This window comes from Telmatherina bonti, assembly GCF_933228915.1.
Source record: "Telmatherina bonti genome assembly, chromosome: 2".
Classification (NCBI taxonomy): Eukaryota; Metazoa; Chordata; class Actinopteri; order Atheriniformes; family Telmatherinidae; genus Telmatherina; species Telmatherina bonti.
In genome coordinates, this window is record NC_136620.1 from 36,536,413 (window position 1) to 36,553,088 (window position 16,676).

Here is a 16,676-nt window from a genome sequence, read left to right on the forward strand (position 1 = left end):
TGTGTGTATGTGTGTGTTGGCAAGTAGTAAAAGGGAAGAAATGGGGGAGAAAAGTATACAGAAGAGGGGAAAAAAAAGACAGATGAGCAGACAAAGTTCTAAGGGTGTGGACCAGAGAGAGATCGCAATCAGTTTGGGTAAAAAGAAAGATTCTACAAACACGGAGAAGCTGATAAAAACTAAAAAGATGGGAGTCAAAATGAGGTTGAGGGGGTTGTCAAGGACGACCTGGTTGGACAGAATCAAACAAGAGAAAAACTTGCATCATAATTATTTTAATTTGCTTTAACTGGCAACGATTTTTTTTTTTTTTGGGGGGGGGGGGGGGGGGGGGGTATGCCCTGTGATGTGGGCAGAACGTGGTTTAAACAAGCTGCTGAGCCCCAGTGTTTACATATATGTTGTTGTTGATGAAGCTGCAGGCTCGATGCACAAACAAACACATTCCACTGTCTGATGAACAGAAACGGGACAGCTGATTGGGGGGGGGGGGGGGGGGGGGGGGGGTAAACAAGACACTGAGTCATCTCCCCTGTTTTGTGGTAGTTCTGAAAAGTAATCATGTTTTTTTCTGCCATGGCTCAAAAGACTTTTAAAGAAACTAAAACAGAAAGAACACAACAGCCTCTTTTTTTGTACTTTTCTTGCAGAGAACTGGGTTTGCTTGTGTGGAGTCAAACAGGACCAGACAGTCCCAGTCTCCACTCGTCACGCTGATTGTATGCTTGTGTTAATGGTTACACATTCTGCCCGTCAAACAACCATAATGTCAGACAAGAAAAGCGTGCACGCAGGACACTCACACAAAGCACTGATAGCATCACAATCACAGCAAAAAGAGACAAGACAACATCAAAGCAGAAATATTCCGGAAAAAAACGTCAAAGGCTGGAACTTGTGACAGACACACCAGTCAGCTCAGCCGTCATGGTGGACCCACTGAACCCGGCACACCTTCCAACAGAAAGCATGCCATACATGATTCTGTTCATTTGGCCTTTTTGTGTTGTTTTTTTCTCCCACACCGTTTAAATTGACATTTCTATCCAGACTCAAACACTGGAAAATTTGGCTGTTCGGCAAGTTTGTGAAACTTCATCCAAACATCATGCAGGGTAAAAAATAAAGTGAGATGTGAGTCTGGAATCACAGCAATGACTTATTCCTACTGATATGATTTCATTCATAAATCTCTTGGCTTTAGAGGCTCTTTAGAGTAAAGAGGCAGGAATGAACTAACAGGATGTGATGAAGGATGCGTTTAGTTAACCCTCTTCAAGGTTAGAATATAAAAACATTTTCTTGTCTTTTCTTTGTCTATTCACTAGTTACAAAATTTAAGTTTAATTTTTTCTGCTTTGTTTTGGTTTGTACTACTAACCAGAGAAAGAAAGACAAAGAATATTTTTCTAGCATTTGGATAATGTCATATGAAGGTGATTTATGATGAAGCTGTAAACCTAAAACTGCAAAATAATCAAGGAGAAAAAACATATTTACAGCAGAGAGTGTTTGTTTTTCCATCACATTACATCTGAACTTAGCTATTTGGTCTTTTCACACTGCTCTCTGACTTTAGTGGATAAAGAGGTCACAAAGCATCACAAAAAGCTCCTTATTTCAGGCCGCTCATAAACCAAGTTTAGACTTAAAAGGAAGTAAAAGAAAAACTAACTTTCCTAGCTTGGTTGAGAAGCATCCAAAAGAAGCTGCGTTTTTTGTTTTTTTTTTCTCCCTTCAGTGTTGGCTGAAGTGATCACAGCCCTTCCTTTGGCACACACACACTTGCATTCACTGGAGCAATCCTGCACAGACACAAACTCTTCCTCTGCTGCAGAAATTTGGCTCAGACTGATCTGGCTAGGTCAGCCCAACTCAAGCAGATTTCACCAAAGAGCAGAACAAGAGTCAATTAAATCCTATCCCTGGTTAGACTAATCTGTTTCCACTTAAACTACCCACCCCCATGCTCCCCAGTCCTCCCTTCTGATTTGTTAGTGTGTAATTAAATATTACAACCAAATCACAACCGAATGGTTGTGAATCGACTAGAGGACCGTTTTTAGTTTGGCTGGAGCGCGGATGCTGGGAAACTGATTGAGCGGATGGTGATTAGAAATTAGAACTGTGATGCTTGGCATGGATTTGTCATGGTAAGGAGTAAGGAAAATCATTATTTCAGGCTCGGGGATTATATGAGCTGTTTAAAAGTAAAGACTAAATGAACCATTGTTTGTCACTTTGTGTTTTTTTTTTTTTTATATTATAACCTGCAACACTGAAGCAAACCATCTCAGAGTCATTTATTTTGTGCTGTAAGATGTTCAGAGGACATTTTCTCTTTTTCACTATATCAGACTTTCTTGATATGCATCCAATCTTTGAAGTATTTCATATCACAGTCACGGTCTTTTTACTGTTTACTAAGATTCTCTCCAACTACATAATAATTCTACACATTAAATGCATTTTACTTCAATTTTTATATCTGCATCTCAGGACATTTTCTACATGGTATAACTCTATATGCTACTGTATATAAATAAATAAATAAACTTGAAACTTGATTTTCACTAAAACTTTTTTGTGACCTTTCTAGCACCAAATATTGACATTTTGAATAGTAAAAACAGTGAATATGTCATATTTTGAAGTGATAAACTGATATTAGGAAACTTCTGCAACTTCTTACCCTCCTAAGGTCATAAAAAGTTGGATGACACTTCTTTCACCTTTGCCTCAGTCTCTCATTAGACTAAATAATATGCAGTTAATGTAACGGTGTCATCATCCCACCCAATCCATCCTTTTCGTCTTACGTTGCCACACGTACAAACTGCATGGACTTGATGAACGAAAGATGCTGCTAAAATGCAAGGTCAGTCTAATCAAAAGAATACTAATTATCAGATATGCTAATAACATATATTTATACGATACTGTAGGAGTTAGTCATTTGAGCTTAAAAATAAGAAATGTGCTTATTAAAATTCCATCTGAGAAATCCTATAACACTAAATTATTGTATTTTGCTTTAAGAAACATTTTCATTTACTGATATCTGCATTGATCAAAGGAGCAGAATTCCTCAAAGCAACAGAGTTAAAACCTCAGAAGCAGAAATTACTCTTGGCTTTGAGCCATAAATAAAGTATGCTACAAAACTGCTTTCCTTTACACGTGAGACAAGATTTACAGCTTCATTAAATTTAGGTGTTGAAATCCTTCTATAAATTTGAGATCAATAGTAACGCATGCTCACAAGAAAACTGGTAACTTTAACACAAATATCTTGATTTAGTCCGAAAGTTAAAAGTCCTGACAGATGAATGAAGTGTGATTGTGCCACACCAATCCAAATGTTTTTGTGTACATTCAGTAGAAGGCATAAGACATTATTATTGGAACTTTTTTTCCCTTTAACCATATTGACTTTTAATAATCAAGCCACATGAGTGCTAATCTGCTCTTTGAGACTTTTCCTACTAATCTGCTGATCTCAGACTTTTAACACACATTTAGACGCTAAGGTTAAACTTGGGTCATTGGTAAGTTTCTTTCTGAATGAATAATCATCTCAGTTCTGGTTGGTAAAATCATCTTCTATTCAGCCATATTTTATCATGGTGGATACTTTACAAGGTGTTTATGTCCTAAACTTGTGTAAAGATTGATCTTTTACTGTTAAAAAGGTAAATAAATTCCTATACAATTACGTGTAGAATACATTAAATGATAATGGACATTGATAATTACTGTATCATTGCTAACAAAGTGCCTGTACATGTCCTTGCTTCTTGCAGAGCTCCCACTGACCACAAAGCCAGCTGGGTTTCTAAACCAAATCTGCAGCAAGACCCAGACCATGTGATGCACAGAAGCCTCTTTAAAGTGCTGCTATCATCAGGCAATGTGCTGATCTGGTCCCAGATTCCAACCATCTTCCAGCCAATCCTTCTGTTTCCCGCATTAGGGCTGCAGGGCAGATTCCCTAAGGAACGACAACTATGGCTCTACAGTCAACGGCAATTAGAACAACTAAAGATGCAGAAGGAAGCGTGTTTAAAAGTTTATAGTCACTATTTATAAGACTCCATTTATGTCTCTGGACTTTTCTCTTTGAATATCTATCATACTCATCTCAATTCCTCTCCTCTTTATCAGTCCATTACTCTAAAGAGGCCTGAGTCATGCTGCTGTAGCGCAACAGGAGGAGCATTGGTGGAAGTCATCAGCATGACTGAAGTCTGTACAGAAAACACAACCTGCATCAAAGAATGGAAAATCAGCGGTTGCTATATTGTAGCCTTTTTGATAACTCAACAAATCACATGTATCATATCTGGGAAGCCATTACTTGTGGTTATCTGCGAACGGCCGCTACCCGTTAAAATCAAACGTAAGCTCCCACAGATGAGCACATTCAAGCACATGTGCGCACCAGCGCTCTAACGGGTCGGTGTTTTTACAGCTGGGACCAGAGAAGAAGCCAGTGCAAACAAAGACATGGACCATCACTGCACGTGTGTGTAGCCTGGGGTGATCCATGCACCCGCACATAACACTGTCACACACTTGACCGCTAACATAAATTGTACTGTCTAGAGAAGGATTAACCCTTATTATCCACTAAGACTATGTGCGTTATTGTGTGAACTCTACACACAGACCTGCAAAGGGTGTTTTTGCTCAGCGAAGCTAAATTAATCTGCATGGGTATTTAGGAGAATACAGCTTTGCAGTTCATGTTTGAGGCACCTTGCACTTAAGATTTCACTGTTATATTAATGTCCTCATACATTTTCCAAAACTGCATTTGATCCTGCTCCATGTTTGTGGAACAGGGAGTGTATTTCCAGAGTGCTGCTTTCCCCATCTGTGTGACCACAGTGCTGGCCTGCTCTCCCTGCATCTCTCTGCCCACTGTTCCCACGCCTCTTTCTGGGCTAAATACATATTTAGGGAAATACTGAGCAGCAAATCATATGTTCTCTTGCACCAGAAGCCCATTACAAGCAGCCCTTTTACAACCTCTAAAGAGCTGGAACAGAAAAAAAAGCATCTTTCTTTGTGTTAGTCCTGGAACACGTTTACATTTAACTTTCCAGGTACTTTATTTTGAGAAAGAACGCTGCCCTTCAGTAACTCACCACTTCAGACGCTGTCAGGTATTCCCATTAAAGGCACTGAAGACTTATTTGCAACAACAGTATTCTATGACTGCAAGACATATGAATGTGATAGGTAAGAGTCATGCCACAGAGCTAATGAGCCTCCAGACAAGAGTTTGCATATCTAACTGCTGCACGATTGCTTCAACAACCTTCGAAATCAACTACAGGAAAGTCCTAAAGGCACTTTTAAAACTTCCCATGAACACTTAAATGAAGCTGCACATTGAAAGTTGTCCCATCATCCAAAGTAGAATTTAAAAGAAATGTATTCACCAGTCATCGTGATCAACAACTTCATAGCTACTTCCAGTGTCCATTAGCAAAGCTACTATTCTGCATTTTAACTGGCCCAACAGGACAATCAGTACAAATTATACCAGGAAGAGCTCACTTATGTCTTGTTGAGAGGAGACGTGAATGATAAATAGATTAGTCTGTGAAGTGGTATTGTGCATTGAGTTCAAGCCATGCTTTGGAGCTATTTGGGCACATGCGATGCAGGGAAAGTGCTCAAGTGTGTGCATGAGTAATGAAGAAGATCCTGGCACATCACAACTGGGCTCCTCTAATGCACTCCCAGCAGACCAGGAGAAATAAACAGATAAAGACGAAGTGGACGTGAACGTAATGGCAAAGTTAAGAAAGAGATTTGCAGGGGGGGTAGGAGTGCATAAGAAAGAGGGCATGGAGAGAGGAGGGAGGGAAGGAGGGGAAGGAGGAGTGAGTGAGTGAGTGAGTTTTCAGTTTTGTTATTGGAGCCGTAGAAGTCATTTCTGGCTTAAAGAGTTCCAGATGTGGGTCAGCCCCTGAGAAAGACACAGAACGATGAAGAGAAATCAAGTGAGGTGTGGGGGGGGTGTCATCAGATGGTTATCTGATTTGATCGTAGATCTAAATTCTGCTCTGAAAGGAGAACATTAAACTTTATTTTTTGTTGAGAAAAGGGGGCTGCAACAACAGATGGGGCTCCCGAAAGCCACTTTCAGGGTGTGGAGTGTCAGGTGGTAAGGTGGTAGAGGGGTGTGTGGTTTCCACAGCCCAGTACTGGCCTAAAAAAAGCTCGGGTGGTCAGAAGAATACTCTGTTGTTATAACACGCTCACACACACATACAGACACACATTTCTTTCTCAACACCAGTGACTGAACTCACCAAAATAGGCCAGTTGACCCAACCAAAAGACATCTGGTTAAATACTGGAAGAAAAGCTGCTCTTGTACTTATTTTGCAATGAAACAGCTCCAACTCAACAGCAAGTCCAGTACACTTCACTTAATGGAGTAGATCAAAACCACTGGAAGCTGAACAGATCGGAAATGTAAGGAAATGACTTGTGCATGCATGTAAATTCTGTTTGTTAAACCCTGATTTGTCCCAGATATCTACACAGTTGGCAGTGTCACAGCAGTTGCCTATTCACACGTCCGCACAGCAAAATGCTTAAGATAACATCTCGCCTCAGATCAGTGGTCAGCCTTGGAAGTCCAGCCCAGAAATATTGGCCATCTCCACTCATTTTCCTCTCTGAAATGTAGCATTTGTTTTCCCTCCCTCTGTATTGGGCTAAGCTGCATGATCACACAACAAAAGGCCATTGTGCTACAGTAAAAAAAAAAAAAAAAAAAGTTCAGCTCCAGGGAGCTGGTAGTAGGCCACAAACAAAAGTTGGTTACATTGTCCCAACACAAGCTCATGAATCAACTCAACACTGGACTGCCAAAACGCTGTGAGTATACTGGGGTTTGACAGAGAAGGCTGAGAAAAAAAAAAAGAGTTGATTGTGGAGAGATGCGAGGGTGGAGGAAACAAATGGACCGGGAGCGGGACGCACAGCTGGAGCTGTAAGCGAGGCGGTAGAGAGATGGAAGATATGTCAGGATGGGGTGAAAGGGAATCAATCCAATAGGAGGAGAGGAGAACGGGGTGAGGGAAAGGAGAACAGCCAACAAGGCAACAGGCAGAGAGGTGTCAGCAGAAAGCTGTGTCAGCCTCCTGCTTAGGCTTTACCAGAAGTGACAGTCATTGCTGCAAATGATTAGAATGAATGAAGTAAAAGAATAAAAAAAACTAATTCTGCTGTCTGACACAGAACCCAGGACTGAGTGGTCCTGGTAGGACTGGTCAGAGACAAAATACTTTCTTTGTTCATCACATGTGTTTGCACCGTTGTTTTTCTGTACTGACAAGTCAAATTAGGAACAAATCCATCAAACCCTCATTCACAAAGAGGTGCTATTGTATCCAGCAGCAGGCCGCAGTTCACCTTTTCCACACAAGGACTGAGTGGAAAGTTGTGACCAGCACACAGGAGGCGAGTCAAACGTTCCTGCTGAACTCATGAATGAACACAAGAAAGTACACACACTGAAACTGTCAGGGATCAGTTTACTCGAGCATATTAGGACAAAAGTTGGCTTACCGTTTGCGTTCTTCCCGCAAATCAGGTGCTCATAGTGTTGCAGGACTCCCCACAATTCGGCGTCATTGTTCACAACCCCCTCCAGGGCCTCTGCGCTCACCGGGGCGCATCCTGAGCCCCAATCCGGCCCTGAGTGACCCCTCTCAGCCATAAGCACCCTGACTCCCATCTCGTCCACCAGAGACTCCATGCACGCAGTGAGACAGATTGCTGCGTATTCGTGGATGCGCACGGAGATGCGGGTGTCCACCATCCAGCGGAAGAAGCGTCCCACGGAGAAGGAGAGGCCGCAGCGGGAGGACTTGCCTTTGCGCAGCAGCTCACCTGCGCTCATACAGTACATGGAGATGGCTTTGACTGTAGCAGAGACGCAGTGGTCAGCCAGGGCCCAGCTGAGCACCAGTCTCATGGCGCTTTGGACCTCGAAGCGCGTGCAGCGGCAGTGCATGACGCTGAGCCGCTGCGCCTCTCTGGAGATGCGGATGAGAGCCCTGCGGAGGAGAGAGGACAGCCGCTTCACTGCCTCCGGGGAGAAGACTGGTGTAGGACCCTTACAGACACCACTCTCTGCCACTTTGCGGAGTATCTTGGCCACCTCTTCCTCAGTCCAAGGGAACTCTTCCAGCTCAGGTAAGCGGTGGCACTTGGAGAAGATGTCCTCTGGGTCTTCGGGGAGGACAGTGTTGACAGTGTCCCAGCTGTTGTTCCTGCTGTTCATGGAGCCGGAATAGTACCACCAGTTTCCCCTGTGAGGGGTCGTGATAAAGGCCTGGGAGTTTGACTTTGAGGAGGACAGGCTGAGGGATTTGCACGAGTCCCCCGCTCCGTAGCCCGAATCCAGCGTCAGGTCCTCCAGGGTTTTCATGTGGACATTGCTCAAACCAGCCATTGTTCCCCAAATGGCTGTAAGGAGAGACACTTTACAGGAGCTGAAAACCCCGTCGGCGGTTTACCTGGAAGTGTTTCAAGCCGTCGAAACTCCGAGTTGAGGTGGATGAACTGGTTACGCGGAGCAACACTCCTCCGACATTCTGATTGGTGGATTTAACCGCAGGATAACAGATTACAGCAGCCGCACAATCAGATAAAACTGACAAGATAGTCTCGTTTAAATCAAAACCACTAACAAAGCCACTCAAAGTAAACTGAAGCTGAAGCGTCCCACCTTGCCCCCCTTTCCCGAAGCAGGGGTTTAAACTTTCCCCAAAGTAACCGGACTTTTAAAACATGACGAAGCGTCTCTCCGCTCTCTTAACCCAGCCCAAATGAAACACGTGGGTGGAAAAAAATCCCGCGTGGCCGCACAGAAAGCTGGAAATGAGCGCAGAATTGGTAAAGCACCATTGAAAAGTCCGATTTGACTGCTTCTCTTCCCTTTCCAAAGTGCCCTGTCTCCCACAGCCCTCCGAAGACACTCAACTACAGATGTGTGAGGGGCGGGGCTACGTCTGAATGACAACACGGAAGCGACGCAAAAGCCAATCAGACGTTTGCTGATTTCCGCGTCAACCAATGAGATTGTGCTGAAAAGCGGCCCTGGGTTGGAGTGAATAAAATTTACCTTCGCTTCCACATTCACCACTTTCTAGTTAGGCAGTTTGTAGCCAAAAGTAGGCTACGCCGAGGCGTTATTATAGACATGTTGAGACCAAAATGTTTTATGTTCCTTTTAATTATTTTATCACAAGTCTCGCATATGAGGATGTTTATAATAATCAATTTAACAGCAAAACAACTTAACCTTCTGGGTTGTTATTATGAAATCTAGTTTTGAGTTCGCAATTAGTCATTATATTACAGGTTTGGGGAAGAGGTTTAGTCATCTGGAGCTAAAATACACACCAGTTAAACTTTAATCCGGTCAAAAACTCAGCTTGTGAGAGAGCGATGATGGTAAGAGGTGGGCTATTTATATAGGGCTGAAGTTTCTCACAGTGAGTATTTCAAAAATTGATGTCATAGTTCAAGGATTACAGATTTTTTTCTCTTTATTTTCTTGTGTGTTCTTCATCTCTAGTTCTGTAGTTGTTAGGCTATATAGTAGTGAAACATGTTTTTGGTTTTTTTTGTTTTTTTGTTGTTTTTTTTTTTTTTGGTTTTTGCTTTTTTTTTGCAACATACGGTTGACATCATCCCATGAATCTGTTTGTGATCCCTGGGTAAGTGTAGAAACACGCTTGAGGGGAAATAAGGCAAACATGCTGAGGAGACAAGTGATTACCTGTTTTTCATCACACCACACTCTCAAAAGACAAGCAGGGTGTGTCTCCACTGGGACAAGGTCCAACATTATGACTTAATGGATTCAAGGCAGAGAACTCACCCTGCATGTCTGTGAAACTGAATCAATGGCTGTAATGGATGCTTACTTTTACACATGAACTTAGATATTACAGGGCACACTCCACATGCATTAAAATGGAAAGACTCGATGCGTGCACACACCATAGACTATGAATCTTTCACTCAGAGGAGAAATGGGGAGTGAACCTTTTAGTCCTCACCAGTTTGTACTGTTAGTCGGTTTCTCTAGAGGGGATATCACAGGTTAGTACTTGCCTCATCCAGAACTCATGAAACTGTGTTGTGGACAACCCTTACCTCAGAGTTAGGGGTTATGTGCTCCACCATCCAAAACAAAGCAATGCAGGGGGTCAGCAGCTCTGCAAATGATTAACGTGGAGCAACAAAACATTAGCTCAGAAAGGGGAATTTGACATATTAGTTTTATGTTTGCTTTTCTCTCTGCATTATCATAAAAAAAACAATGAATGTCATGTTCGAGGAGTTGAACTTAAACATGATAAACTGTTACTGCTGTCATCCCCAGAGTAAACAGTGAGGATTACATACAATGTCATATGCAGTTAAGTGTTTTAGACAAAAATAAAAATGCAAATGAGTCTGATAAAAGTTGGACTAACATAATCTGACTGTATAGTGAACTTTACAGGTTTTAAATAACCTTATTTACTTTGATTACATGCTTTGTTTGAAGTTCATAATGGGAGCCAACTGAAATGAAGAGGCCACTTGTCTTTACTCTTGAACAGTTCAAGTGATTTTATAGGAGAAGTGAAACAAAGCAGAAATAGGAAATACTCTCATATACGAGAAGAATTTTTACTTTTACAACACTTATAGTTTTATTTCCTTTTGTGGCAGAATCAGCTCATCTTTCCAGGGAAACCTTGAAATGTATACTTCTGTTTCCTGAGCCAAGACTGTCTTCATTTCATGCATTCAAAACTACTTCATCACTGAACCTTTTTGTGCACATAATCTTATGTGCTTGTAGCAGAGCACCACCGTGTGGTCACATAGAGAACTAACTTTTCCATCTTTAAATATTTTCTTTTATTCTATTTACATTCAACTCAATTGTCTTTTTTTCCTCATTTACCTAAAGATATGTTGTACTATAAAGGAAGTTTAAGACCAGCCACCACAAACCTGACAAAAAATCAACACACCTAAAATATCATCCAGATGAGCATAAAATTTTATTTGCAAAAATGACAGATCAAAATAAAAGTACAATACATTCTTTAAACCTTTTTTCTACAAAACAATTTCACAGAAATTACCTTGGAATGTATATTCCTTTTTTTCATTTAAGTTTCTAATATATATATATATATATATATATATATATATATATATATATATATATATATATATATATATATATATATATATATATATATATATACACACATCAATATTCAATGTGTTTTTCTTATTAAATAGTCTCATGTCAGTGTTAAATGATGTACTGCCTTCCTCCTATAGAGGCAACAAAAGGTTCTTGGAGGGCATTTTGACAATCAAATAGTCATTATCATTATTTCTCCAGTTTTTTATATGTATATATATATATATATATATATATATATATATATATATATATATATATATATATATATATATATATATATATATATGTGTGTGTGTGTGTATATATATATATATATATATATATATATATATATATATATATATATATATATGTATATATATATATATATATATATGTATATATATATATATATATGTATATGTATATATATATATATATATGTATATATATATATATATATATGTATATATATATATATATATATGTATATATATATATATATATATATATATATATATATATATGTATATATATATATATATATATATATATATATATATATATATATATATATATATATATGTGTGTGTGTATATATATATATATATATATGTATATATATATATATATATGTATATATATATATATATATGTATATATATATATATATATATATATATATATATATATATGTATATATATATATATATGTATATATATATATATATATATGTATATATATATATGTATATGTATATATACATATATATATATATATGTATATATATATGTGTATATGTATATATACATATATATATATGTATATATATATATGTGTGTATATGTATATATATATGTATATATATATGTATATGTATATACATACAACGTGTGTGTGTGTGTGTGTGTGTGTGTGTGTGTGTGTAAGTATAATTTCACCATGAGCCCTCCAGCAACCACCCAGCAGTAAAAGAAACATGTTGCATAAACAGAGGCATTACCAACACACCCTGCAGTCAAAATAATGGGAGCAGGTGTGGTCCTGCTTGACTGCAGCTGCTACCAAATCTCCACTGTGCCCTCTGTTCCTTCTCAGTAGTCTTTCTGAATAGCTACCCTTACCAATTTCTGCTCTCCTTTCTTTTTGCACAATACAATACATACACTGGTATGTCTATAATCTGTAACGGAGAACAATATTTTGTTCATTTTACAGTGTATCTGAATTTACAGTGAAATTACAGCCTGCTAATAAATAACATTGTATTTCTTTCTGTCCCCGTTTAAAAACTGCCTTCAGCTAAACCCTGAAAAAGGCACACATGTGCGAAACAGCCAAGCCTCACCACACTGGGTCTGACATACCAACCGCCCTGCTTTCTGGATGACCTTTAAACTAGCTTAAAACAGAATTAATGTTGTCAATATTAGATAATTTCCTGTCCTTTGAAATAGAGAAATAGAAGTTTAAACTTTTCAAATCTCACATTTGCAATGGGAAATCCGTTTCTGTGATGACATGGTAGAAACCTCTTCATTTTGCTTCCTGTATTTTAGAGCCTCGTGCTCCAGTGGACGGTGAGCAAAAGGATCTGAAGGGAATCAAGGACACTCGGTACAATGTGAAGATATAAGCTGTTTACAAATATGAAAAATGGAAAAAAAAATTAGCACCCCAAACGTTACTGCATCGTCACTCAATTAGGATCAATTTAAACCGTCTTTAAATAATAGCAAAATAAAGTTCATAAAACAAATCAAGTCATGATTATAGTTGAGCTCTAAAGTGAACATAATGTAATAAATTAACATGATAAGCAATGTTTCAGTAAATAAAACCAGAGTTACGATGACACTGGAAAGAAGAGAAGAAATAATGAGACGAACGGTGAGAAAGGGACAGAAAGAGACTTCAAGATGACGTATCTGCCATTATTTGTTTGGAAAAGGGCTTTGTTGGTTATATTATCAGCTGTAAGGAGAAGTTCAGCACCTCTTTCATTCTGGTTAATGATACCCAACAGGCCAAAGTATTTAGAAATACTGCTTTGTCAAACACAAAAGTCTTTCTACTTTAGCTACGCCACCATGTCTGAATCTATCGGAATAACATTTTGAGACACATTCTATTAGGCTCCATGTAGGAACTTGTTAGAAAAAAAAAACATCTTAGGTTGTCTTCACATCTCCTTGTTAGAAAAAAAGGTGCTTTCTTTTATAAGCACACACCAGCAGAATCACGCTCACACATTGTTATATACAGGCCCACGCATACAAATGTACACACACACACTCACACATACTCACACAAACAAACAGCTGCTTTCCAGTCTGTCTGAAAAAATTGCACCAAAAAAGGTCAGAGAGAAGCAGAACAAAAGTACGTCGCTTCTCTCTGTGCAGTAGTTCCGTCAGCGAGGCAAAGTGTTGACTCAGGTCTGTCTGCGGAAAGAGTGCATCCCCGACTTTCAGTTTGACTACATTTCCTCACACAGACAAACACACAACGGAGCCTGATGGTCAACCAGAGGAGTCCCTGATAGGAGCCTGGCTAAAAGAAAAAGAAGGCGGAGTTCAGGCAGTGAGTGAGCTCCTATAGGTCCTCCTCTGACACACACAGTGGATGTGCAGGTAGGTTTAAGATCCTTCAGTCACAAACGGCCGCTATCCCTTTGGCGTTTTCTTGTTTTGAGCGTTCCACATGCCTCTTTTGGAGTGGTAGTAGTGGAAGAAGTTCCTCAAGCGTAGTCTCTCAACTTCCAAACCATTCTGCAGCACCCTGAAGAGACGACAGAGAGACACTGAGTTCTATCTAAAATGATCTTCTTTTATTCGCATACATGTTCAACTTCTGACATTTTAATAAACATTGAATTAAAATTAAATTAGAAAAGCACTCGGAGAGCGCAAACCTCCACCAAGCACAATGTTAAAGAATCCTTTCAAAGGTTCCTGGATCCAAACGATGATCCAGATAACCACCAAAATTAAATCAATTCTTCCTTTTCACATTTTAAACAACTTCTAAAAATCTCATATAAATAAGTTCATAACATTTTGAGTTATCTTGAACACAAACAAACAGAGAAACAAATAGATAAACGGCAGTTAAAACATAACCTCCTTGAAGGCGGAAGTAATTAAAAAGATAATCCAACCATTTATTTGTTATAGCTGTTTCATCTTATAGCTGCATGTATGGAAGTCTGTACTGCAGTTACAGAGCCGAGGCGGTACAGCTTCCAGCCCATCATGGGACTTATGGGGACACACAACGAATGACAAATGACAGCAGCAGGTGAAATTCATGGCCACCCAGTTGAAACCCAACACAAGGGACCCAACTCTTGGATCGTGCTCTCGGGCCGCACGTGCTCCTGGATCACGCTGTCTGTTGAATTTTGTTTGAAAAGATTATTTGCATGTTTTGCATGTAGAATTATGGTTAATTAACATTTGAGTTTTAGTTTTTCTGTGGAAGATTTTGCTCATGATGTTCCGCTCATTTGTTTAGATGAGGTGTGGCCCTTAAATGCTACAGTCCCGCAACTGCTGGAAGTTTCCCTGCTGCAACACATCTGACATAAATCAGTGAGTACTTAGCAGACTTGAGCAGTTTAATGTCAAACTCTGCATGTCTGCTGATTAAGTCTGATGTGTGTCAGGTGTGTTGCAGCAGGGAAACTCCTAACACTTGCAGGAGTGACCGACCTCAGTTTAGATCACTGATAACAATCTCAGACAGATCTGATAATGTTTCCCAGATTAGTTTAATTAAAGGGAAAGTACTAAAGGAGACTGTTCCACATTATTTGGGCGCCTGCGGGTGTCAAAATGACCTCTGTGCAGTTTCTAATAGACCATTTTCTTCCACAATATAAAAGGAAGAACTTTCCTCCAGCAGTAAAACCATTTCCATGCAAGACAACACACCATCCCATGCTGCAAAAATATGAATGTTTAGAAGGAAATTCTGGTTTTCTCATACGTGATCCAGACAGAAACTCTCCACCGACTTACAAGTTCGATGGATGAGCGATTTTTTAAGTTAATATAAGAGGACTCCTACGTTACAACTTCCACATGTTAATTTTTTTAGGAAAATGATCTTGTATGAAATATAAAAATAATACAAATGTTGGACGCTTTAAATTCCTTACAGCCTAATGAATATGTTGAATTTATCATACAGTAGCATTCGGAACACTGTTTCATAGTTGATTATTTTAAAAATCTAGATGATTATGATTTGATAATATGATAATATGATTTTTGTAGATTATTTTTATTCACTCTCATCAACATTGGTTATTTTTTAATGAAATGAATCTTCATCCTCTGTTTGTGTGCTAATTATGTCCTGCACTTGCACGAGACGAACATTAAAACCACATATTTACAATCAAAGCAATGCACTGAAGAAATCCAGTTCCTACTGCTGTTTGCAAACCACAATGAGGGCTTCAAACGCTTCACATGTAGAAGATTTTGCATTGTTAATAAGCACAGCTTGGCCACTAGTGGGTTTAGACCTTGCATAAATTACAGCAGTGCTTTCAGCAAGTCAGCAGTTTCTAATGAGATTCCTAAAGTTGGAGAAAAAGAAGAAAAATGTACACTTTTAAAAGCCCACCAACAGATGCAGATTATTCCAGAGATTAAGATGAGGAGACTATTTCAACTCCAGGCTGAGCTATGTTTGATATAAATGTGAAAAAAGGTAAACATCACAAACATTGTCTGCAATACTTCAGGCTCGGGGGCTTTGCAGGGTGAAGTAGCGAGTTCATAAAGTTCAATTGTTTCTGGATTTTTTTTTATGCTTAAACAAATGCTTTTGAGGTACATATAAAGCATAAAAAAGACCAACTGTGATGACTTTTTAGGTTTATGTCTGCGCTGTGTTACCTATCTAACAGCTCCCAGTCTTCGCCGCCCCAACGGTCTTTGAATTCTTCCGTGTTCATTCCTCCAATCTTGTCAAAATCAGACTTGTAGATTCCAAACAGGCCAAAACCATTTACCTCCCAGTACCCTGGGAAAGAAACAGAATATTTTAATTCTGTAAGATGAGACTTACAAACATGAGGAAAACCAAAAAAAGCATCCAACTCGTGCACTTGCTGCCGTCTTACCGTCAGGTTCCAGTGGCGAGCTGCCGCAGCCGAGTCTCATGACGATGGGAGCAAAAGCGAGGCGTCCCTCCACGCAGTGCTTCCTGATGCTTTCCAGGATGTTCAGAGGGAAGTGGATGTGCAGATCACACAGAAACACTATACTGTGACTATCCTGTGGGAAGGAGGGGGAAAAAAAAGGATGTGCTGTGATATTGAATATTTGTCTTAATGTGGGAATATGAACTGATGTCCACATGTGCCTAATATGGGATTTTAGGATTAAGTGGAGGGGGTTTGTCTGTGCTCAGTATCACTGACTCGTCTTC

The 16,676-nt window shown here is 39.4% G+C and overlaps 2 protein-coding genes across 2 annotated transcripts in view; both read right to left on the bottom strand.

Moving 5' to 3' along the window:
* The window catches only part of LOC306761574 (ankyrin repeat and BTB/POZ domain-containing protein 2-like), a 44,491-nt gene extending 35,529 nt beyond the window's left edge, over window positions 1-8,962 (bottom strand). The window contains exon 1 of the mRNA XM_079247797.1: window positions 7,594-8,962. Within this exon, the coding sequence (XP_079103923.1) occupies window positions 7,594-8,482 (889 nt within the window). The 5' untranslated portion in view covers window positions 8,483-8,962. The remainder of the gene's footprint in view (window positions 1-7,593) is intronic.
* Window positions 8,963-13,861: 4,899 nt separating this feature from the next.
* b4galnt4a (beta-1,4-N-acetyl-galactosaminyl transferase 4a) overlaps window positions 13,862-16,676 on the bottom strand; it is a gene marked incomplete at its 5' end in the record, with an annotated part of 151,927 nt that continues 149,112 nt past the window's right edge. The window contains 3 exons of the mRNA XM_079247103.1: window positions 13,862-14,012; window positions 16,142-16,268; window positions 16,369-16,522. Coding sequence (XP_079103229.1) covers window positions 13,898-14,012; window positions 16,142-16,268; window positions 16,369-16,522 — 396 coding nt within the window. The 3' untranslated portion in view covers window positions 13,862-13,897. The remainder of the gene's footprint in view (window positions 14,013-16,141; window positions 16,269-16,368; window positions 16,523-16,676) is intronic.